The sequence below is a fragment of the Mus caroli genome, unplaced genomic scaffold (genome assembly GCF_978045245.1).
Source record: "Mus caroli unplaced genomic scaffold, Mus_caroli_1 scaffold_14, whole genome shotgun sequence".
Classification (NCBI taxonomy): domain Eukaryota; kingdom Metazoa; phylum Chordata; class Mammalia; order Rodentia; family Muridae; genus Mus; species Mus caroli.
In genome coordinates, this window is record NW_028227269.1 from 110768909 (window position 1) to 110794035 (window position 25127).

Below are 25127 nucleotides of genomic sequence, written 5' to 3' on the forward strand. Positions count from 1 at the left end.
AGCCTCCGGAGTTCCCCGCCCCTCCCCGTCCAGCCCACTGTGACATCCAGGTACGTTGGTGTCTTTGCCCACCATCCTGTCCCGAGTCCGTGGCCTGTCCTGCAACGTCGAGGACGCAGGAGGAAGAGAGCCAGCTGGACGCAGAGGCCTCTGGGATCCATCCTACTTCCTTCGCCCTGCACCCCTCCACTGGGCTGAAAGGCCAAAGGTTGGGGCTGGGAGAGCGGCTGGAGCCCGGGCTTCTGGAATGTGGTTAAGTGTTAACTATTCGGCTTTGGGACGGGACGCTGGGTAGCCATACGCCCTGTCTCGCAACCCTGGGATAGCCAGCGCCAGAGAGAAGGGGGTCTGGGTGCACAGGGTGGCGGAGATGCGCAGCCCCAGGCTGGGCGGGGGACAAAGGTGATCGCCGGTTCTTGGTTGCCCGATCCGGTGCGCCGGGACGGGTGGACGGAACGGGAGGGGCAGCGCGTAACCTCTGGGGCGGCGCTGCGGAGTCCGGCTCACCTGCTGAGGCTGGCCCGCCCTAACCTGGTTTCCGGGGGGCGGGGCGTCGCGGGGCGGGGCGTCACGGGGGCGGGGCGTCGCGGGGCGGAGCGTGTCGCCGCAGACGTCAGGGGACCCGCCGCGCGAGGCCGCGGTCCGGCGCTCTGCCCGTGGGCTCGGCCGGGGCTGCCGCCAGCGTGCGGGCCGCGCCGGGCATGTCCTAGGCGGCGGCCCCGCCCAGCGCTCGGCCGGGCGGGCAGAGGGCCGGGCTGGGCCGGGCAGCGTCCTGGCGGGCGAGCCGCGGGCCTGGCGGGAGCACAGGTAGGACGCAGGAGGGGCCGCGCCAGCCCTGCGCTCACGGCGGCAGGGCCTCCAGCAGGGCACCTGCGTGCCCCCGGGCCACACCGGGGCGGGCGGACCTGGACAAAAGCGGCGGTGAGGAGGGCGCTGGGCGAGGGCCCGGCACACCTGGCCCAGCCAGCGCCTGCCGATGCTGCCCATGTCTGCGCGCGCCCGGGAGGGGCCTCCTGGCACCGGCGACAAGGCCTGGCCCCGCGCATGTCTACGCGGCCTGCCGAGCTGGTAGACCTGGGCGCCGGGTCCCCGCCCGGGCAGGGCCAACGCTGATTCAGGATACAACGCCGCTCCCTCCCCCTCTGGGCCTGGCGCGCCTGCCCGCCTCCCGGCCTCCTCCCGGGTGCCCGGTCCCCCCTCCTTCTGCGGTCCCTCCCTCCGTCTTCCTTCTCTTCTCTCCTTTCCCTTTAGCCGCCACTGTCTCCCTGCTTTCTCTGCCTCCTCTGGGCTGTCCGCGGCCGGGAGGGGACCTCCTTCTGTCTGCTCCTTTCAACCACGGGGCTGCTCCCTGCCTCCCACTGTCTCTCAGCATCTGCATCGCCACCTCCTCCTTCACCTTTGGGTGGTGGCTCTTCTGCTTGGCGCGGCTGAGGGGACAAGTTTGGGGTGTTTATTATTCTCCCTCCTAGCAACGATGGCCGGGCTAAGCCTAGCCCCAAACCTCCTACAGCAAGCCCTGGCTCAGAAGCCTTTCCAAGTTGGACTGGCGGTGGCAGTGGTCACCCCATGACCAGGCTCTGGGGGTTGGCCTCCCTCTCCTCTAAGGGTGTCCCCGTGCCTGCTGTCCACAGTGAGATGATGGCAGGTGATGTCAGAGTGGGAGACATCCAGGCTGGGTGGGGCTGGGAGACTCAGTGATGCCGTGGGTCTGGGGCCTGGGGGGGCTTCCTCCACAGCCCTGACACCTTTGCCAGTAGGATTGGGTCTTTCTGGGAGTTGGGGCTATGGATACCCAGTGAGGTCCTAGAGGCTGCAAGGGCATTGAAATCTTGCCCCTTTAGCCTCTCAAGCTGGGCCCTAAGGAAAGGGGACCTCAGTGCAGGGTAGGGGTATGTTCCTGACCAACTGGAGCTGTTTTCTGGGGAGGCAGGTTTCTTTTCTCCATCTTCCTCCTGCTTCCTGAAGGAGTGCTATGGGCCTTCACAGATGGACAGAGCCCTGTGTTCTTGCCTGCTGTTTACCCCGAAGGGACCTGAGACCTGGGTGAGCAGCCCAGTGATGACATCTCTGGGCATGGCTCCTGGGAAATGCAGGACAGGGTTTGGCCCCTCAGATCACTAGTGTGACCTCTCCAGTGTGTGTGTGTGTTGTGTGTGTTCACACTTCCAGAGAGATGACTTGTGTGGTCGATCCTGCTTCCACATGACCAGCCCTGTGGGAGCCCAGAGTCTTTCTGTATTCTCTGCCGCTCATCCAGCTTCCGATTCCTGCACCCTGTGGACCTGCCTTCACCTCTGCCTCCTCTGCCCCACATTGCTCCCTTTCTTACCTGTGACGAGTCTTCCACTTGACTCTTAGTTATTCCTTCTATTGCTTTCTCCTTTCACTTTCTTGTGTGTATGTGTGCGTGTGTGTGTGTGTGCGTGCATGTGTGCACCCGCTGTTTTAAAGTACAAGGGTTCAAATCCAGGTGGCAAACACCTGGAAAGTGCCACGGCTCAGACACTCTAGTTGTTCTTCACAGTATAACTAGACTGTGAGTCACCAGGACTCAGGAGCTCTAGACTGCCCCCTCTTGGACAGTTTGCCTACACAGAGCCACTGTCCAGGCCCAAGCTTGGGTTCATGCTTTGCTCTTGAAGCTAATTCCTGTGTTTGAACAAGGCTTGGGTTTTTATGTTGTACTGGGCTCTGTAGGGATGGAGTCAGACCTGTGCTCCAAAGACTTCTGTGCAGAGTGGCTTGCTGTGGGAAGCAGACCTTCTAGTAAGATTGTATACCCTAGAGCCCTCTGTAGGCCATGCTGGGTACTACCTGGGACTGTTTCTCAGTTCACATGGACATGTGGTTCTGCACTTGGTTAGCATGGCCAGAGTCACCTACAAAGAAAAGGGATGTAGAGCCTGGAACACAAAGGAGATTCTGAGGTTGTGGCCATGGGTCTTTAAAGGAGCAGGTCCGTGCCGGCCTTGTACAAATCCAGGGAACCAAAGTCCAGGCTGGGGAGCTCCAGTGTTGACCCTCTCCCCACAGGACCAGGCAGGCCTCCTCGGTGCCAAGATGAGCGTCACATCTTGGTTCCTGGTGAGCAGCAGTGGCACCCGCCACCGGCTCCCGCGTGAACTCATCTTCGTGGGGCGTGATGAATGTGAGCTCATGTTGCAGGTGAGTGGGAACATTTGGGCAGGTGGTTCAGGGACCTCAAAGCCAGGAAGAGAACCCTCTTTACCTGGGCACCAGGCCCACAGGTGGACAGGTGTAAGGTGCGCGAGGGTCTGGGCTCTTGCTCTTTCATGTCAGACCTATTTCTGACAAGAAAGTGCCAGGGCTCCAGGAAGGATGGGGTGTCCTGTGCAGATGGAGCTGAGGATCTTGGACAGCACTGACAGGTGGTTCATTTATGTCCTTGCTGCTTTGCCATGGGGTTGGCCTGAGGGCTGTCCTGGAGGTCTTGCTCCCCAATGTGTCCAGGTGGTGGATAGTGCCGGTGACTTTCTCATGTGTCCTGACAGGATGAGTCCCTTTCCTGGGCTAGAAAGGGTGATATGGCTGGGCCACCTGGGCCACCTGGGTTTCAGAACTTGAGTTGGGTTTCTTAGGGCTCATGTCTCTCTGGCTCTGGAACAAAGGGTAGGGTTGGGGTGCTGACATACAGGGTCCATCCTAGCCTGGGGGGGCGGGGGACAAATGAATCAGGCTCCCTATAGTCCTGAACTGCTTCCACCTCAGCATAGAGCATAGAATCCTAGCTTCAAGTCTCTGGGCTCCATGTCCCATCATGGGACTCTGAGAAGGACACGAGACTCATCTTGTCCAGCTTTAAGGGGTCTGCTCAGGCACAAAGCCGCAGCCTAGTGCCTGTAAATGGGTCTTCTTTGTACTTATTAATCCCCTGTGTACTGTATGGTCACAATGCACACTCCCAGGGTATGTGAGGTTCCCAGGAGTGGGGCTGAGCCTGAACCGAGCCCAGGCAGCTGGACAGCAAGCCTTGATGGACCCTTCTGAGGCTAGCACAACCTGCACTTGTGCCTTTCTGAGAGTTTATGCCCCTCAAAGGTTACATGCTGGACCTGGTCCCGCGTGGGATGATACTAAGAGGTAGGGGCATGAAGGTCCTTGTATATGGGATTAAAGGGTCTCATGTTTCTGTTGTTGTGATAAAAGCCATGACTGAAGGCAACCTGAGGGGGACCGGGGTTATGTCTCTTTACTAACCCGTCATGAGAGGGAGAAATCCGGAAGCAGGAGCTGATACAGAGGCCATAGAGGAACACTGCTCACTGGCTTGCCCTTCATGGCTTGCTCAGCCCGCTTTCTTTACCACACAGGACCACCTGTTTGAGGGTGGGATTACCCACAGTGGGCAGGGTTCTCCCCTATCAATTAGCAATCGAGACAATGTGCCGGGCCTGTATGCAGGGAATCTGATGAGTTCATTTTCTCAGCTGAGACCCCTCTTCCCGTTAGACTCTAGCTTGTGCCAAGTTAACAAAAACTCACTAGAACAGGGTCTTTATAAAAGATGTCTGGGCCAATTTGCCCACTTCTTATGCCAAGTGGGGACTCAGCCAGAAGGTGCTGCCTTTGAAATTGCCTGTCTTTGGCACCTTAATCATCAGTACCCACCCCTTAGTACCATTTATAAATTCCGCGTCTAAGGTATTTTGTCATAGTACAAGTTAGACTGAGCCTGGAGTTTCTGGATTTTCTCCCGATGGAGTCTGGAGAACTTCACCTAAACAAAAACCCAGCTGCTCCTCCTGCTAGGAGACTCCTAGGTTCCCTGCAGAGACCTCTGTCCCTTCCCGACTCTGTACGGGGAGCCAAGTCAAATCTGTCCAGTAAAGGGTTGTGTGGGTCATGCAGTTTCTGCCATGCAGTGTGGCCTTGTTTACCTGGTTTAGAAAAGTGCAGAGACTGTGGGAGATACACAGGAAGCTTACATATTTATGGGCATTGGCTTTGTGAAGCATGAACTAGCCTTGGATGCTTTTTAGTTATTTGAAAGCATTAAATCTATGGGACAGGTGCGAGTTCCCGGCTGTGTTCCGAGCCTTTAGCCCTAGCTAGCTGGGTTGTTCCCTCATGGTGTGGTCCACATCCAGGCATGGCCTTGGCAATGGCTTTACTATCTTCCCCAGGGCCACCAGGATGGCTCCACGGAACAGGCCACATCTTGGGAGGAACTGGCGTGAGCCTGGAGTGCTGGGGACCCAGAGCAGTCTCCCCTCCCCCCTGCCTGGATCTGGTCTGGCTGGCAGTCCCACCAGGTCTCCTACTCAGGTCTTAGTACATAGAGCAGATCTGAGGTCAGGTTCTTACTTTCTGGGCCTGTCAGTGTGGAGCCACAGCATTTGTTCCATGCTGGGTAGCCCCTGGCCTGGGTGCGGCTACATTTCTGTCCTCTCTGTCCCCAAGGGATGTAATGTAGGAAGGGGTGTCTCTCTTTTACACACTCTATTAGCTGAGGCTTGGGGAGGCCATGCAGGCATAGAAGGAGTACAGAGCGGAACCCCTTCCTAGCACCCCTGCAGAAGGCCTTGGCTCTGCCCTGCCCAGCTGGCCCTCATTCAGGCCACCCCTTCCTCTCACCCTCTTCGTGTCTGTTATCCTTCTGCTTAGCTCCAGACCCCTCACTTGCTGTGCAGCTTCTCCTACTAAGAAGCCCCCAGACTTGTTCCTGGTGCCCCTCTAGTCTCTCTGGGCTCCTGGCTGCTTGCAGCCAAAGGATTCACACATCATTTATACTACCCAGCCCCCAGCATCTGGGCTGTTCCACGGCTGCCCTGGGACCTTTCAAAAGAACCTAGGTTTGTCATCATCTTCTGTCCCCTCTACCTACATCTCTGCCAGGAGCCTGCATTACTCCAGTTCCCTTCCCTACATTGGGGACCTCCAGAGCTCTCCAACCCCACTTTACACCATCCCTTGATCTTCAGGGTGGGATTCTGCATCCACCTTTGTACCCTGATATCTATCTCCTGATCTCGGCCATTGCCACCCGAAGCCAGCTCCCGTTCACCTCACTCCCAGCTCTTCCTCTATGGAGGCATGCACCCTTGGCCAGCCTCAGCACTACAGCTTTCTTCAATCCCTGTGTGAGGAGAAAAATGAGGAGATGCCACTGTGGGTGGGATTGGAGGGCCTAGGAGTGACCAGACACCTCAGCAGTGATGGGCAGTGAGCAGGGGAGGTGTCAGCAGGGTTGTGTAGAAAGGATCTCTGTTTAAGGAGTGGGAGGCTCCAGTGTAGAGAGGATTGGCTATGGGAGGACAGAGGGGCAGCTGCTGGAGTCGGGAGCCCCAGCAGCGTTACAGTGGGGCTGTGGTTTGAATCAAGTCAGGCAGAGGGGCCAGAGACATTTTGTTTGTGTTCCGGGGCACAGCCATCAACAATAGCCACATGCCATCAATGGGCTGTGCTGTTCAGGGACTGTGGTTTGTCCAGTATGCCCAGAACAGCACTGGCACAGAGCCAGCACCCATGAATGACGGGATATATTATGTAAATGTGAGCACATGCATATATATGAGCACATGCATATACATGTGAGCACATGCATATACCATATGCATGTGTTCACACATGAGGTGCCTGCAGGTGGTTTTGGTTTTTTTTTTCCTTGTTTTTTCGAGATAGGGTTTCTCTGTGTAGCCCTGGCTGTCCTGGAACTCACTCTGTAGACCAGGCTGGCCTCAAACTCAGAAATCCGCCTGCCTCTGCCTCCCGAGTGCTGGGATTATAGGCGTGCGCCACCACTGCCCGGCTAGGTGTTTTCTTAAAATATGTCATACGTGATATATGTGCATGTGTGTGCTGTTAATTTAAGGAGAGCTGGCTTTGGCCTCCTCCTAGTCTGTTCTTTGGCCGTGTGTGACACCCTAACCCAGAAGCACATCCCAGAGCCGAGGAGAGGCCCTGTTCACATAGCAGGTTCAGCTTGCTGCTGTGGGTGCCTGTATCTCGGCTATGGTTATGCGGGGGTGATGAGCTGGCAGCAAGGCATGCCCAGAGTTCTGGGTGTGGTCACTGCCAGGGTCAGCATAGCCAGGACAGGGTGCCAGGCGCGAAGTTTAGAAGCCTGTCATTTTAACATTTTAAGTAAGCACAGGTTATTAACTTCTCCTTCGGTGTGTGTCTGGTGCTCTTCTGGCCACTTCTCGAGACTGTGTTTGTCCACTCTCTGCCTCACGGTGTTCTTTTCCAGTCCCTGGATGAGTCTAGCCCTCAGTGCTGGGCCTAGAGCTTCGTCTCCTAACTGGGCTGGCTTCTACCTCCTGAGCATGTTGGGTGTGGCTGGTAAATTTTATTGCTTGTCTTTAGGTGTTGGTGACAGGAGGTTTCTGGCTGGAGGTGGCCAGGAGGCAGTTTGATTTCTCCCTCTTCTGTACTTTGAGAGCAACTTGTCATTAGACAGCCTAAGGAGTGGGTGGGCTTACAAACCCACCACGAATCAGTGGCGCTCATGGGAACCTTGTGTCACGTCAGAGCAGAGGTTTTGGAAATAGGTCAGGGTGGGAGTAATACTGAGGGGAGAAGAAGGCTGGGTTCAGGGAGAGGATGGTACTGGGTTCCAAGCTAGGTGAGGGTGTGATTTGACTAGAGCCTGTCTGACCTGACCTAGAGAAGGAGGTATGGAGAGGCTGCTGGGGCCTTGGGGCTCTGGGTATGCAAGCCTAGGGGGTTAGGCAGTTACTCAGGACTGGGTAAAGTTGGGATGAAACCTGCTGAATATAGAGGTTAGCAGAGTAAACCCCTAGGAATGGCCAGGGGCATGCTGGATAGGCATTCCTGGAGGGTAGGAATGGCTGAAGTGCCTGAGGTATACAGGGTGAGCAGAGGAGGTGGCCCTCAAGTGCAGGGGGTGTGTGAAGCTTCAGGCAAGAAGCTCTCCCGCCTGGAAGGGTCAGCCTGAAGTGCTTCAGGCATTAGTCTACGCCGCTGTCTCACCCACTTCAGGCAGGCAGAGCCCAGGGCTGTCCTGACCCTTCTGGCCTTTCCCCTCCAAGTCTGAACTTCCCTGAAGCAGGTGGTCTCTGTTGCCCCAAGAGCCCTTGTGTCTGGTAGGGTCTGAAACGACCTGGCTCATGCACAGGGAGAAGTATAGGCTATGGTTTGGTGAACAAGTGAAATGATATCTGGGCTGGCCCTTTCCTGTGTCCCCAAGGCCAGAGAAAGGAGGTATCTATATGTACAGCTATAGGGAAGAAATTTGGACCAGCCCAAGATGGGCCTTGGGGATGGAGCTGGCCATCTCAAGGTCAAAGACGCACTATGTCAGAGACCTGTGGCTTTGGGACCAGGTGAACTAGACCAGGAACAGGCCTGGGGAACCCACAGGGAGACATTGAGCAGGCTGGATCTTAATGTCTATCCCTAGCAGAAATGTGGGCTACACTGGAAGAGGCAGCTGAAGGACAGCCACCCCCAGACACTGCCACCCCTGGATACCTCCCTTCCCATTACATAATCCTTGTATCCCACTCACTTCCAGAAAGAACTGGGGGTCCTGACAGGATGAGGTATGACCCCCTCTGACCCAGACAGAAGCTGCCTTCACTATAGCCCATCATCATGGATAAGTCAGCCACCTTGGGGCCCTGGTGGTAGTGGCTCTGGGACACAGAGGCTGGGTCAAGGCCCACCTGGAACCCACCCTGCTGCAGCCCTGTCTTTAGGATCTTCCATAATAGCTCCTCTAGATAGGCTAGAAATAGAGTCTCCGCTGCCAAGCTGGGTGGCTCACAGTAGAGGTGGGCCTGGGCCGGAACTCATGGTCATCCTCTCCCCGTCTCTACTACATGCCTGGACCTGGAGGGGTGTGCCCCAAAATGGATCAGCTGTTGCTGGGGAAAGGGCATGATGATGGTGGGCAGCTTGAGAGCTCCCTCTGCGTGACCGGCTGCAGGTCTTGCAGCAAAGGCTGTCAGCAGTATGCCCCACCCCAGAGGTGAGCCTTCCTGTTTGGAAGGCACTGCCTGGCTCAAGTGTTTCATCCGAGCTCAGTGGTTTCCCTGAGTTGGTTGATGCTGTTGTCCTCTCTTAGGCTGAGCTCAGGGCAGGGAGAGGGGCCAGGCCGACACTACTGCTGCCTGCAGTGTGCTATGGGGGGTGGAGACAGGCACCTGTGGCTTTTGGGCAGTAGTGCAGGTGCCACCGCAGCCTTGCAGACTGATGACATGGCCCACGCTGACAAGCATCACAGCCCTGTTCCCACCTCTGTCCTGGGTATAGACTCTGGGGCCTCAGCCATGTGCAGAGCTCGGTGACTGTCCTTGGGAGGGGTCCCGGGCAGGTTGGTGGCCAGGAAAGGTGAGAACGACTTGGCGTGAAGAACCACATGTGTGTTGAAATAAGTGTCTGCGCTCAAGCATGAGCCAAGTACACACCAAGCCCTGCAGGGGTAGGGCAGAGGGAGGTGGACGGGGAGCCTGGGATAAGTCTGTACTATCAGCTGTATGTGGCCGTCACTCAGGTTTGTGTGCTTCCGTGGGCTGGGCCAGGGTGTAGCCTTTCCTCTGCCTGCCCTCGGGAGGGGACGGACGGCCTGTCTCAGGTGATTAGACGGTTCGCATGCCCTCCCACGCTGACCAGTGCACTGGAAACAGTGCCGGGAGGGTGCTTGAAGAAGGAGGTGCCATCGAGTGGCCCTGGTGGCTTACACAGCCCTGTGGCTCGCTGTAACAGCTGGGTGGCCTTGACTGCACACTGTCACAGGACAGGGGGCTCAGGAGCTTTGAGTCCCAGGGGTGCTGGTGTTATGGTAGGCATTGCAGCCTGGGATTGGGCACCTGAGGGTCACTGTCTGCTCCCTCCAGTCCCGTAGTGTGGACAAGCAGCATGCCGTCATCAACTACGACCAGGACCGCGACGAGCACTGGGTGAAGGACCTGGGCAGTCTCAATGGGGTGAGTGTACTGGGCTCTTGCTTGGTCAGAGCACAGCCATGATCATCCCTCTAGGGACCTGTCCAGAGCCCCCCACTGGCTGAAAGTGAGGCCTCCCTCAGCTAGCGAGGCCAGATCTCTATTGAGCTAGGGAGGCACAATGCTAGGAGATGGGCTCCCGGGAAAGCAGCAAGCTGTGCCTGCCCCAACCTGGGAAAGGGAGCATGTCCTTTACTTTGGTCCTTTGGGACTAGGAAAGGAGGGAGGCCCTGGCTATAACAATGAGGAGCCGGATATGGCACAGAAGGACAGGGATGGGTTCTCTGTGGCTTCGTGTATCTGTCCTACCTAGACATGGTTCATTCTACATTAGTCAGATGTGGTCCATCCCAGGACCCTGTTTCAATAAGCCACTGGACTGTGGAGGACTGCTGGGGCATCTGACCCTAGTTGCAGTCAGGTTTCCCCACTTGGGCCCTGAAGGGTCTGCTACCTGAGAGGTCTGCTCCTAGGACAGTGAGCCAAGGACACAGGAAGGCAAGGAGCCCTGCTTAGCCTCCTCCTCCTCCTCCCCTTTCTTCCTTAGACATTTGTGAATGATGTGCGCATCCCAGACCAGAAGTACATCACACTGAAGCTCAATGACGTCATCCGCTTTGGCTATGATATCCTTCTCTGAGGGACTCCCCTACTTTGCTCCATCAGGACCAAGGCCACAGTTGCTCTGCCATCTTAAATCGAATTAGGGGATATCTAAATCACAGTGGAGGCCCTCAGGCTTAGAAGCTGGGCTCCCTCTGATGGAGGGGCCTATCTGCCCCTAGCCTCAGCCTGCCTTTCTGCATGCTCAGCTTGAGGTCCCAGAAGGGCTGAGGAACTTGGGACCTGCAGCCCTGGTTTGACTTGAGTTCTGAAGCTTGGATATTCTGTGCTCTTGAGTATGTTGGGGCATGGTTGGTCTTCCCTGAGAAGGTCCTCCCACCGCCAGGAGTCTTAGAGTCTACCCACTCACCATTGGTAACTCCAGTGCTGCAGCCACAGGTCCTTCCTGCTCCTCCTGTTCTGCCTTCTCCTTAACCCACAGCCACATTCCAACATGTACGTGTTAGAGCGTGTGCAGCACCGTGTTCCCGAGGAGGCGCTCAAGGTCAGTGTCACGGAGGCCCAGGGGCTAAGCAGGCCCTGCTTTGCGACCCCTGGCTGTGTGAGAAGGGCTGAGCCCCGTAGCCTGCCAGTCTCTACTTCTGCTTTGGTCTACCCCCAGACACATTCCCCAGGCTCCCAAGCTGCAGGTACCATGAATCAGGGCTGCTTGGCCTGCCCTGCTGGATGGCCCAGTCCAGCAGGTGAGAAGTAGTCATTACCCATGGGCTTATACGGCGACAGATGGTAGGGACAGCTGGGGAGGCCAGGGCTGAGTGAGTGGTTGGCCCTACTGGAACAGTTGGAGTTTCTGAGGCCTACAATTATAACCTTGGACCTCTCAAGTCAGGTAGTGCATAGGATACAGAAGAAAGCCCGAAAGCTGGGAAGCAATGGATATGGGTGGGCCACCTAACAGGAGGCCAAGATCCCCTGGGAGTAGAGTACACTACAGTGGGCCAAGCAAGGTGGAAAGCCAGACCACCACACTCTTGGGCCCTGACCCACCCAGAGGAGGATACAAGGAAGGATCTAATTAGACCACCAAGGGCAAGGCAGGCAGTGGAGAGCAAATGAAGGCCACCAGTGTAAAGTATGAGGTCATGTAGCTAGGCCCCTGAGTGCTTACCCTCCCCAGGGCCCGTTTCAGGTGGGGCCTGGAGGATGACGGTCTCTAGGCTCCGTTCTTGTGACCCTCACCTACTTCCTCCCTTCTGTGGAGCCTAGACCCTCAGCTGCCTCCCCAGACGGACTAGTCTCAGATTTGTTTGTGGAGGAGAGGCAGGGCTGGCTGGAAGGTTTTTCGAGGCTGGCTCAGCACCCCTTACCTTCCGTGCTTGCCCGCAGCACGAGAAGTACACCAGCCAGCTGCAGGTGAGCGTCAAGGTCTCTGCGCCCAAGAGGGGTGATGCACTGCCCGACCACACACCCTACTGCGAGTCCTCACAGCCCAGACCAGAGAAAGGTGACCGAAGACATGGAGCAGGTAGGCCTCGGGTGTGGGGACCGGGATGGGTAGGGGAAGGGCACAGATGCAAAGTCCCTGTCTCCCCCTGCCCCTGTGTTTGCCATCTTCCCTTACTATAGCCCATGGGACCCCTCATCTCAGCTTGTACTCCAGGTTCACAGCTCAGTAGTCAGGGCGCTGGCCTGCTTAGCCATAGGCCTGTCTTGGGTATCTGCATATACCTTCCCAGGCATGCCCACTTTTCTTGGACCCCAGGGCCACCAACAGTCGATGGACCATTAGATGCCGGCCCCTGTGGTCTGCAGCAGGTCAGAGGCAGGCAGGTCTTAGTTGTCTGTTTCTGCAGATCATATGGCCCCAGGGCTGGGTGGGTGGCTAGGTGAGTGCAGGGTAAGGCCTGACTTACACATTTCAGGGGCTACCGTAGAGGTGGGTAGTGGTATCTTGGTCTGAGTGGGTGTAGGGATAGCATAGCACAGTGACAGGAGATGTGAGTCCTGCCTGGATATGCAGTGGTGAACTGGGCGAGTTCGAGGAAACCAAGTTAGATGTTCTTCCTACATCAGAAAGGACACCTTGCTACCCCAGCCTTGGCTAACATCTGCTGTGCCCTATGGGTCAGCACATGTATGAACATGTGGAATCTTGGACTGCTGGTGTGGGGCTGAGATGCAGGCATACCCTGAACCTGTACTTACCTTTGTGAAGACTGCTGGGGACTGGGCAGGTGTCCAGACAGTCACCTGACCTCTTCCGAGCACCTGTCAGTGTCCAGGCTGTGAGTACACACAGCTGGTGACAGTGGCCTGGAGCTGTCCCTGAGGTGATAGCAGGTGTAGCCAGCTGGGCAAGTAAGTTTTGCAGTCCTACAGAGCACAGCACATTGGAGGACCTCAGGTAGGCTTGAGAGCACTGCCATAGGGCAGTATGAGGTAAAGAAATGAGGTCCGTGGACCAGCAGTTGGGGCCAACAGGAGAAGGGTGTGGATGGTGGAATAAGATTAATGCGTATGGCATACCGCCCATCATTTATATAAGGAACATATGGTAATTTTGTAAAGAGTGGAGTCCCTGGGGGACAAGGAGACACACGCAGAACACCTAGGTATAGCCTCCTTTTTACAGCGACACTTGTTGACTGATAGGTAGTCTGACCTTCAGACCTTCTTGCTGCCTGCTGGTGTGAGCACCTGGGTCAGTAACCAAGATTCTGATGGCCATTGGACCCAACAGAAATGAAAGGGCTTATGGGAGACAAGGCTGTTTGTACCTCATTGTCGATGCCCTGCCCTGGGGCACTGGACTCTGCCCTTGTCCAAATCAGAGTTGAAAACCTAGATTCTTGGGAGAAAGAAAGAATGCCAGCTTCTAGACGTAGAAGATCCTAACATTAAAACAAATCTGTCACATTGACCACTCAGACTGTGGTGGCCCTCACCCCAGGGCTACCCACTGTGGCAGAGACATTTATAGAAACTTAGAAGAGGCCAAACCTTGTGTATGGGCTCCTGTTGCCTTGTATACTGTAAGGCAGAGAACGCCGTCCCGGGACTGTGTCTCTCAGGAGCCCTCCTACATTACCACTGCGAGAGGCCCAGGCAGGGCAAGTAGTCATCTTCACCCACAGATGTGGAAACAGGCCCAGAGTGTTCAACAACTGGCCAACACTTGAATAGCTGCAGGTCCCAGCTGGGAGGGAAGGCCAGGGCCCGGTCCACAGACTGGCCCTGTTCCAGACCTTCACATTGGAGGCCATAGCAACCTAAATCCTGAACTCCCCTGCAGAGACGGTCACTTACCGCACACCCCTGTATGGGCAGCCCTCCTGGTGGGGTGAGGATGACAGTGGGGCCCCATCTGAAGACCGGCACCAGGAGGAGCCCTACTCAGGTGAGTCCCAGTGCTCCTGCTAAGGCTGGGTCAGAGGGTAGCAGGGTGGCTTTTAAAAGGCTTGGCCTGAGGACCCCTCCCCACAGAGCGTCCCAAGGACCTGGCACAGCAAAACGGCGAGCTGGACAGCTGCCGTGCTCCTGCAGAGCCACCAGACTACTCGTTCAGACGTGAGCCCAGCTACTTTGAGATCCCCACGAAGGAAACCCCGCAGCCTCCGAGGCTCCCTGAGGTGCCGACCCAGGAAGTGCCCACAAAAGACCAGGAGGCAGGTGTTGGTGGGACGGCCCCTGTGGTGCAGAGCCACGCCTCCTTCACCATTGAGTTTGATGACTGCAGTCCAGGCAAGGTGAAAATCAAAGACCATATCACCAAGTTCTCCCTGCGCCAGCGGCGGCCCCCCAGCAAGGAGACCACCCCTGTGGAGACGGTCTCGGCCGAAACCAAGGTGGCCGACTGGCTGGTGCAGAACGACCCAAGCCTGCTGCGCCGGGATGGCCCCGGGGATGACCGCCACAGCACCAAAAGCGACCTTCCCATCCACACTCGAACTCTGAAGGGTAAGTGCCGACCGGCACCGGGGCAAGTTCTTAAGCTAGCAGGTAGTCTGCTGTCCCCACACTCACGTCAGTGACTGGCCTGGGTGGTTTGGCTAGTTCTCACTTCCCAGTGAATTGGCCAGGAATCACCTGCCTGGTCTGGGTGGGGGGAGCTGGATGAGGGGCAGTATCTAGTGTCTTCTAGTCACTGGGCCACATGTACAAGGCTCCCAGTGCTGTGGGACTTCCTTCCGCACGGCTGTCAGCTTGGATCTGTTCCCAGTGGGCATGGGATAGTGAGGCTTCCCAAGACTGCTCGCTGTAGGCTGATGAGTAAGGGTTCTCTCAGGCCACAAGCATGAGGATGGCACACAGAGCGACTCGGAGGACCCCTTGGCCAAGACTGCTTCGGTGTCTGGAGCCCCAGCGGAGGCCAGTGGGGAGCAGGTGCGGCTGCAGAGGCAGATCAAAAGGGACCCTCAAGAGCTGCTGCACAACCAGCAAGCCTTTGTCATTGAGTTCTTCGATGAGGACACACCCCGTAAGAAACGCTCACAGTCCTTTACACACACCCCACCTGCAGACCCCAAGGCTGACAAGCGTCGGGGTCCTGGGACTTCAGATAGAGACCGTCCTGGTGTCTCGGTCCGTGCCACTGGCAGCAGCTCAGGACCACAGAGGGCCAGCTCGCTCAAGCGAGAGAAGACTGAGGAGCGACTGGGCAATACTTCTCCCGTCCCCCGCGCCTCCACCCGCTCCTTTGGCAGTGTGGGGCGCCGCTCCCGCCTGGCCCAGGACTTCATGGCCCAGTGCATGCGGGACAGTTCCCCAGCCACCAGACCTGCCCCCGAGAAGACACCTCCAGTGCTGCCCGCCCCTTTGACACCCCGAGGAGCCAGCCCTGTGACCCCCTCAACCACCCCACCGCCTCCCACTGACCCTCAGCTGACCAAGGCACGTAAACAGGAGGAGGATGACAGTCTTAGCGACGCAGGCACGTACACCATTGAGACAGAGGCTCAAGACCAAGAAGTGGAGGAGGCTCGGAGGATGATCGACCAGGTAAGGTGTCTGGTCAGGTGGTACCCTCCAGTGGACTGTGGGGCTAGAAGGGACTCCAGGGTTGTGTTGGGGAGACAGATGTTGGTCTGTTGCTGTCAAGTCATGTGTCTGGTCCAGCTGGGCACACGGACTTGGAGGAGGGAGGCCCTGGGTTCCGTCTCCTACCTTGTCAGAATGGAGTCTGTTTCCTATGCACCATGCCCAGCTGAATAACTGGGCTCACATCTGTGTGGGGGTGGAGATCCGGGCACCTCTGACCCTTGGCACTCTCTCCTTTTTTGCAGGTTTTTGGAGTGTTTGAATCCCCTGAACTCTCCAGGGTGTCCTCTGCTACCTTCCGCCCTGTCATCAGAGGTGACAAAGATGAGTCCAGTGATGGGGGCATGGCCCAGCGGATGGCTTTGCTGCAAGAGTTTGCCTCCCGAGCACCAGGCATGGCTCCCCAGATGGAGCAGCAGGTATGACGCAGGTCTGCCACCCTGGGAAGAGTCAGGGTAGAAAAGGGACTGAGCCCTGATATACTGATGGAGCTAACCTGTTGGTGGTGACATTGGGGTCCCACGGGGCTAGGGGAGGCCACAGGGCCCTCCTGACTGTTTCTGTAGAGGGTGTTGTCTCTGGCAGCTGCCACATGAATGGTTCTCCTCTAGCCCTGGCTTCTGTTCTGAGCTTGTGCCTCCCAGGCTGGGGATGTATTTTCTTGCCCTTCTCTCTGCAGAGCCTCTTGGTCCCAGGTTCTCCTGGGGGTCAGAAGTGGGTTTCCCGATGGGCTAGCCTGGCTGACAGCTACTCAGATGCTGGTGTGGCAGGTATGTAAACCCAGAGTTGCTGTGAGGGTTGGGGGCCATACCGAGGTGGCCTCAGGTCCTCACCATAGACATAGTTTGCCTCAGCTTGGGCCTGGGACAGGGTTGGGGCTCTGTGTGCATGTAGAACTTGCAGGTCTGTAGCCATTCTAACTGCATTGGCCTTGTGATTTACAGAGGACGGTCCTGGGCGCAGAACCGGAGAGCCTGAGGGGCCCCTGCCTGTGCGAACTCGGCGTCTGCTCCCTCAGTTGCCCAGTGGTAGGGCTGACAGCCCCGCAGGCCTTGAAGCTGCCAGGCGGAATGGCCCAGGGCCACCAGAGCTGGGCAGTGAGCCAGCAAACTGCCTCATAGGCCAGGAAGACCTGGACCCTGATAGTCTCAGTGATGCCAGTGGGTCAGATGGCGGCCGAGGCCCAGAACCAGGCACAGAGCGGCAGGAGGATCTAGCATGGGTCAGGGGTCGGCGCTCACCACGGGCCCCTGGGGAGCTAGCCCCTACCTCTTTCTTCATTGGTGATCAGAATGGGGAGGCCACCTTCCCCAAGAAATCATTTGTGGGTCCTGGGGAAGTGGATGGCCCAGGACGGGTAGTCCAGACCAGCCCTTCAGCAAGGGATGGCCTTTACGTCAGTTCCAATGGGAGGATGGTGATCCAGTTGCGCAGTGGTCGGTCCCCAGAGCCTGACCCAGCTCCACCCAAGGAGACTCTGACCTTTGCCCGGCAAGAGAGTTTCACTAAGGAGCCAACCAGCGGCCCCCCAGCACCTGGCAAGCTCCCCCATATTTCTAGCCACCCACTCCTACAAGACTTGGCCGCAGCCCGTGCCTCACGCCTGGACTTCCACACTCAGGACACCCACCTGATCTTGAAGGAGACTGAGACAGCCCTGGCAGCCCTGGAAGCTCGACTACGCTCTAAGTCTGCAGACGAGTGTGATGGGGGTAGCACCCCTAGGCCTCCAGAGGACTCCCTGTCTGGGGATTCAGATGTGGACACAGCCAGCACCATTAGCTTGCTCAGCGGCAAAAATGGTCCCAGCCCAACAACACCCCAGACTCCAGGACCACAGAAGGAGAGCCCATTGTCTCCGCCAGCAGTACCAGACCCAGGGGGTGCTACCCCGGGCAGCACCCGAGAGCGGATGTCTGAGAGACAGCATCGCCCAACACCTGCAGACTTGGGCCCTGGAGACACATCAAGGCGCGCAGCCATGCGGCGAGGTCATGGGTCTCGAGGGTCCCTGGACTGGCCCGAGGAAGAGCGAGGTTCTGGCCTTGCCCACTTGCCCAATTCTAACCACGAGACCCCAGAGGCTACCCTGGCAGGTCGACAAGGACCTCGTCGGAAACCAGTGGCTCCCCCACCATCCCCAGCCGCACGGGAGGAGCAAAGCCGCAGCTCCGCCACAGCTCAGAAGGTGCAGCAGGCACTGACCCGCTCCAACAGCCTATCCACCCCAAGGCCCACCAGGGCCTCCCGACTTAGGCGGGCCCGTCTAGGGGATGCCTCAGACACTGAAGCTGTGGATGGTGAACGAGGGACCACAGCCAACCCTGAACCAGCAAATCGTGCTGCCCCTGAGCAGGCCAAGAAACTGACACGCTTGGACATCCTGGCCATGCCCCGGAAGCGGGCAGGCTCCTTCACAGGGCCCAGTGATTCTGAGACTGCCCCTGCCCGAACTGGCTTCTCCGGTCGCAGTGCTGAGCTCTACAGCACCAGCCGTAAGCCCACGATAGCCGAGGCCCGTGCTGCTGCCAAGAAGGCTGCTGCTACTGCTGCCAACACTGGCCCCCGCCAGCCCTTCAGCAGGGCTCGCCCGGGCAGTGCCAGATACTCTTCCAGTGAGTGTGGCGTGGTGGGTAGTGGGCTGGTGGGTAGGCAGGATGGCCAGCAGCAGCTGAGCCCCTGGGTAGATGTGTCATAGACCTGCATATATATGTGCACTGGCCAGGTGTACCCATGGCACCTGTGTGGCAGAAGACCCTCCCGGGGTGCCTCCTGTCACCGCAGAGATCTCAGTGCCTGGGCCTTAAGGTTGGCTGTCATTCTTGGTGTCCCCAGGCTAGGGGCCCAACCTGCCCAGCTGAGGACCCGAAGAGAGCTGTCCCAAAGTTCTCTGGCCCCTGTCCTCTGTGCTGAAGCCCCAGTGAAGGGTGTCTATCTAATGAGAGCCCCTATGATACCCTTGAATGGCCACAGAGCCCTGGCCTGAGAGGACTGTGTCAGTCTACATGAACAGACCTCTGCCCCATCCCCTGAGCTACGTGTGTACAATAAGAAGAGACACACTATTTGAGCTGTCAGAGCTGGCCCCATTTCTGGAGTGGATGGTGACCTGTCCATCTAGCCTCTGTCCCACCACATCAAGGGAGCTGTGCTGTGCCCGAGGATTGAGTGAATTGGTTTGAGCCAAGGTGCCGCAGCCCCACCCCTTGGCCTTGCTGTCCCCAGCTGACCCCACTTACCCCCCTACCTCCCAGCATCTTCACATAGACCTCCTGCCTGCTGGGACCACTGGGTGGGGATGTCTGCTTGGCAGAAATTGCTTGTCCCTCACCTGCCAGCACTGCTTAGCATGCAGGCCCCATCCAGCCCTCATCCAAAGTGCATTTGCTATCGATGCTGGTTGAGACTCAAAACAGCTCTAAGCAAGGAATCTAAGATCCTACCCAGGCAGCCATACCTAAGGATGTAGGTCTGATGAAGGCTGTGGGAACCTGGCTTGGACTGGCAATGGTCTGACCTCACTCACCTGTGTGAGCCAGCTTTGTGGTGCCATATCTGGTCCCTGTGTGTGGCTTACCTCATTATCTGCCCAGCATCCTTTCCTGGTGCCCAGAGAGATGCTCTCATCTCATCGGGCACAGCCAGTTACCACTCTGCCCCCTCCTTGCCCCCTGGATGCTGCACTGACCCCAGGAGTGCCCGGTCCCTGGCCCTGCATGTCCTTTGGGCTGGGGGTGCTTCTGCTAGGGGCTTCTGAGGACAGCTGTGATGCACCTGTCCTGCAGCACGGGGCCCTCATCCTGAGGGACCCTGAGGCTACCGAGGCACTGAGTGTTCTCTGTTCTGTTCTCGCTTCTGAATCCAAACCACTCACTCAAGACACGCGGCGTCGGCAGCAGGGTTCGGATTACACGTCCACCTCCGAGGAGGAGTATGGGTCCCACCACAGCTCCCCTAAACACACACGCTCCCATGCCTCAACAGCCACACAGACCCCGAGGGGCAGCAGCTCTACCCGGGCTCGCTCCCAGGGCCCCCGAGACACAGATGATGACGAGGAAGAGCCTGACCCCTACGGCTTCATCGTGCAGACAGCAGAGATCGCAGAGATTGCTAGGTGAGTGACCAATCAGGGCCAGGCCAGAGGCCCCCTCCCTTGGCTGAAAGCAGCCTAAGGGCTGGGGCTAGGCTGGGCTTCTGACTCTGAGTAGATTTAGAGATTATTTGGTGGGTGGTGGCTATGTGAGTGGGTGGGTAGGTGGATGAGACCCCCTGGTGCCATGCCTTTCATCTCAGCACTTGGGAGGGAGAGGCAGGCAGATCTCTGTGAGTTTGAGGCCAGCCTTGTCTACAGAGTGAGTTCGTTCTAGAACAGCCAGGGCTACACAGAGAATCCCTGTCTCAAAATCAATAACAGCAACAACAAAGAAGGTGTATAAATGAATAAATGAGTGGGTGTGTGGGTGGGTGGGTTAGTCACCAGGTGATGGCTCAGTTGATGAGTAGATATTTGGATGGATGGGTGGATGGATAGGTGGACTGGTGGGTGTCTCTCTAGGAGGGCGGGGAACTTTGGGTTCAAGGAGCTAGTGTGACCACAGTTTATTCCAAATAAACTTCCTTACGAGGCCATTCTTTGGGATGTGTTCTGGGAAAGGGTGTATGGAGATGGATCTAGCTGGCTATGGCCAGCGTCCTGGTGCCCAGGCACTGGAAGGCTCGTAGAGATGTCCCCTAGGAACGAGGTGGACCTCAGGAATTTTGTTGAGGTTGCTGTTCTTGAGAGCTCTTGAGACACTGAGAAGGTGACCAGAAACAGATGGCCCTCATGAGTGGCCCATGTGTGGATGGGGGCACAGTTACTGTAATCTCACAGGCAGAGGTGAGGCTGTGGTAGAATGAGGTCACATAGAGGACAGGGTAAGAGAGATGGGTTGACAAAGAGGGTCCTCCTGAGAGGCAGGCAGGGCGTACGGGAGGATGTATGGCCCTTGAGTGAGACCCAAAGGGACAAAGGCTCCTCAGGTCTCAGTATAAGAAGGAGCAGGAAGAGGTGTGGCCCGTGTGGGCTTCTCAAGCTCTGGTGTGCCTGCCTGGTGGGCCCAGGAGACTGCTGCAGCTTCCCTGTAGAAAGAGGCCCCAAGAGAAGCAGCACAGGAAGAAGTGGGAACATTTGGAGGTTTGGTGTCACGTAGAGTCAGGGGGACCTGCTTCTGTGCTCTCTTGATGTCAGAACCATGAGACCAGTAGGTGAGAAGCCTGGGTCACCCAGCTGGGGAACCCTGACGAAGCTTTTGGAGAGAGGCAGGTATGGCAAAGGCCTAGGATGCAGGTCCTAGGTAGACCCAAGAGGAGAGTCGTAGGATACCCCAAGTCTGGAGCTGAGGGTTCAAGTGTGTGGATCATGGTGGTGATGAGCCTGAAGAACTGTGAAAGCAAGAGAGAGGATGTGCGCCCTTCAGGGACCTCCCTAAAGACGGGGCTGGCCATGTGTCCAGGAACCTAGTTAGACTGGTGTCCTCAAAGCAGCAAGCTCAGGGAATTGCTGCTGCCTACTTTGTCGTCTGTCTCCTGGCTACCCAGGTGCCTCACTGGGACAAGCCCCAGGACCCTTGTCAGATGTGTGCTCCCCCATGGTGTGATCAGAACTTAGCTCTCAGCCATACTGGAAGAGCCACAAGGTCCCTCTACAACTCTGACCTTTGGACTCCGGAGTCCCCGTTCACTCCTCCCGTGCCTCTGTTTCCCTGCTCACCAAGGTGGTGCCCATGCACTCTGAGGCTGAGTTATATCCATTCTGGGAGGGCCTGATGGCCAGTGACTAGCTCTGGTGTACAGGAAGAGGAGAACGCCTGAGGACTCGATGCTTCTGTCAGACCCTTCCCCACACACCCCAGGCCCAGCTCGGGCAGGCCATGTACTTCAGGCCCAGGCCTTTACCCAGCATGGCCTCAGGCAGTGGAGTTGGACCTGACTCTGCACAGGATGCTCGTGGGTCCTCACTGCCCTCCTCTGTGCACTGGGGCTCTCCCAAGAGGACCACTAGCAGAACTTGTTTTTTCCTGTTGGCCACAGGCTAAGCCAGACACTAGTGAAGGATGTGGCCATCCTGGCCAGGGAGATCCATGATGTGGCTGGAGACGGGGACTCACTGGGCTCCCCAGGCCCCACTCGCAGCCCATCTCTCGGGAATGTTCCCAACACCCCTGCCTCAACCATCTCAGCCCGGGAAGAGGTGAGTTCAGGTCTCTCAAGCGCAGGTGCTCATCTGCCAGGGTCAAATCCACCGTGTGCTTCTTGGTGTGAGGGCTGTAATAAGAATCCTTACAGAATCCTGAGAGCTTGTGCTGTGGAAACTTGTCCTTCCAAGGGAGTGGGCGTTGGGAGGGATCCGGAGCAGATGCAGACGGGCCCAGGCCTGTCATATCCTGTTTTATTTCTTCTCTGTCTGAAGCAGTGCAGGGGCTCACTGCACCCCCTAGTGGTTCCTCTGCATCAGCCGAGCCAATGCTCTGTTCTCTGCAGCTGGTACAGCGTATTCCAGAGGCCAGCCTGAACTTCCAGAAAGTGCCGCCTGGCTCTATGAACTCTCACAACTTGGACCAGAACATGAATGACAGCCGAGACGATGCTCTGGCCAACAAGACGAGGCCTCGGAACCGTGAGGAGGCACGGTGCCCCTCTGACATTTCGTAGCTGCGGGTTGGGGCGTGTCTTAGACAGTGTGTGGATTGTGAGATGGAGGCCAGCTAGCTGGGTGGAGAGGGGAGGGCCCCGGCCATACTAATGCTCAGGTCCTTCCAGGTGATCTTTGATAATCTGATGTTAAACCCGGTGTCCCAGCTGTCACATGCCATTCGGGAAAACACGGAGCATCTTGCTGAGAAGATGAAGTAAGCGGGTAGTCCCTGGGTGCCAACAGGTCACGTGTGCTGCATCTAGCAATAGTATGCACCCTGATAGGTCACATGTGGGTAGCCAGTCTCTGTGTGTCTTCACTGCTCCCTGGGGTCGGGGCCCCATTGCTTCCTCTCTCTCTGGCCCTATCTGAGCTGTTCCCACCTGAGCATGGGGGTAGCTAGCCACACTCCTGCTCGGGGTGTCAGTTTCCCTCTTGAATCAGCTCTACTATGGCCAGAGAATATCAGGGGAGCAGCTGTTCTGTGTTCTCTGTCACTGCCCTCGTCCCTGCTCCCCTCTCAGGGTCCTCTTCCAGAATACAGGCCGGGCCTGGGAGGACTTAGAGGCCAGAATCAACTCTGAGAATGAAGTACCCATCCTGAAGACATCCAACAAGGTGAGAGACAGAGACCCCATCCTTGAGCCTGGCCCCCCACCCTCGGGCCTGGCCCCCCACCCTCGGGCCTGGCCCCCCACCCTCGGGCCTGGACCCCCATCCTCGAGCCTGGACCCCCATCCTCAGGCCTGGCTCCCAGCCAGTGGGCGTTGCTTAAGCCACATCCTTAATCCAAGTCCACCAGGAGGCCCTGGGGGCCCTGCATCTTCCTACTCTCACCCTCCAGCCTTCCTCCTCTCTGTCCTTCCCAGGAAATCAGCTCCATCCTGAAGGAACTTCGACGCGTACAGAAGCAGTTAGAAGGTAGGTGTGGCCCAGACCTAAGGCAGGCAAGGGCAACCTCAGAGGCTTATAGCCAGATTCTCAACTGGACTCTTTGATCTCTTCCTCCAGTCATCAATGCCATTGTGGACCCCAGCTTGAACCTCGACCTACTGATGGGAAACAGGGCTCCTTCAGGGTCTGGCCAGCCAGGACTTGGGAAAGCCCGGCCAGCAGCTCAGAGCTCAACTTCACCTGCCTCGGTGGATACCTTGCTGCCAGCCCTGCCTCTCAGGAGCTTCCCACAGCGGGCCAACTGCGGGCCCCCCGGCCTTCCGGAGCCTGCCTTCCTTCCTGATGCTGAGAGGTTTCTGATCTAAGCTGTGAGGCAGGCAAGGCCAGCCTTCTTCTGCGCGTGCGTCCTGTGCATCCATCCCACGGCCCACCTGCCTGGCTGCAGGAGGTTCTCTGTGAAAACCCTGTATGTGCCATAGCCCCATGGATGGGTGCCTCCCATTTCCAGACCCTCCTCAGCCAGCACCCGAACCACTTCATCCAGCCCATGGCGCCCCCACCTCCACAGGCCTCCCAGCCTAGCCCCTGGGGTGTCCACTGCCAAGGGCCAGCTGGTGAGGCCGCATATTCACCTCCCGTCAATCACCATTGTTTTTGTTGGTAGCTTTAAAGGAGAGTACATTGCTTCCTTGCAGGAACTCGCAGGCCCCGCTTAGGTCCAGCCCCAGCCTGGGAGGCCCTGTCTCATCCCTATGTGCTGGCTTGAGGCCAGACAGAGAAAGGAGCTGGACCCTGGGGCCAGTCAGTGCCAAACATAGGAGCTGGATGGGTTTGGCATGTCCCCAAACTGCCCAGGAAGGGGGCCACTTGCTTTGTGGCTCCTACTGAGTCCACAGCCAGAGCTGCTGCAGAGTCTATCAACCTGGGCAGACGAGTGGTTCTAAGCCCTTGGTGCCAACACAACTGCCAAACCCACTGAGTTTGGGTACCGTCCCAGCAAGCTCTCCTGAGTGGATTCATCCCAGCTAGGGACCCTGGGCTTCCTTACAGTGGGACTGGGTGTAGCTAGGTGGGCCAGCAATCCCGTTGGTTGTGGTGAGTGCTTTACCAGAGTGGCAGAAAGAGATTTGGAAGCTCCTGGCTTTGTGATCTAAACCATGTACCTGCCCCTGCTGTCCCAGATGGTGCGGGCAGGAAGTGGTAACTGCAGCAGGCTCCTGCGGCCTGATCCATTGCGGAGGCCTGGCAGGGACAGGCTCACTACTGGTTATGCTTTCTCAGGATTTGTGCGGCTGGGGCCTACCAGGTGAGCAGGGTGGCTGCCCTGCTGCTGCCCCTTGCTGATGCTTCTGGAGGCACGAAGCCAAAGAGCCCGGTGGCTGGAGTGGGATGGGGACAGTCCCTTATTGACCAGGCTGGCATGGGTGTGCTCTGGGACCTGCCTGATGTGTGTGTGGGCGTTGCTCCTGAACAGGACCTGTCTGCTGAGGAGAGGTAGCTGCGGCGGGGGGCCCAGAACCCTCAGGGGTAGCATGGGTCTCCCTGTTTACACTTAGCTGATAGAGTCATGCACGGGTCCTGTGTGCCTCTGCCCAGCCCACCTGATGTTTACGTGTGTGTGTGTGTGTGTGTGTGTGTGTGTGTGTGTGTGTGTGTGTAGAGCCTGCTGTTTGTCTGGAGGAGGTGCCAGCTCAGCCTGTTGGCTGCTCCCCCTGCATGTCCCACACATTGCCCACAGCCTGCTCCCTGTAAGTAAACGGCTGTCCTGCAGAGTCCATGCCTCCCACCCCTGGTCATCACTGTGTAATTTTTTTTTAATGCACAAATTGGTGTTCCTCTCCATACTTAGTTCTTCTGTCACTTTAGCCTTCAACCCGGCATTGGTACTGTACCTGCCTGGCTTCTGAAGGCATCTCTGTACATTGTTCTCAGGTGGTCTTGTGGATGTCTTTCAGGAAATGGTTATTTTATATGATTTGTCATGAAATTTGTTCTAATAAATCATTCCTCCACGTGGCAGCACA

The 25127-nt window shown here is 57.3% G+C and overlaps 1 protein-coding gene across 1 annotated transcript; it reads left to right on the top strand.

Moving 5' to 3' along the window:
• The first annotated feature begins 601 nt into the window (after positions 1–601).
• On the top strand, positions 602–25127 carry Cep170b (centrosomal protein 170B). The gene is made up of 19 exons (XM_021178722.2): positions 602–807; positions 3034–3165; positions 9822–9911; positions 10477–10555; positions 10979–11037; positions 11880–12018; positions 13786–13890; positions 13977–14450; positions 14779–15491; positions 15776–15949; positions 16210–16300; positions 16475–18145; positions 19410–19647; positions 21606–21765; positions 22056–22199; positions 22335–22423; positions 22734–22827; positions 23079–23130; positions 23221–25127. Exons 2-19 carry the CDS (start codon positions 3061–3063, stop codon positions 23466–23468), a joined length of 4725 nt encoding a protein of 1574 aa, XP_021034381.1. The 5' UTR covers positions 602–807; positions 3034–3060; the 3' UTR covers positions 23469–25127.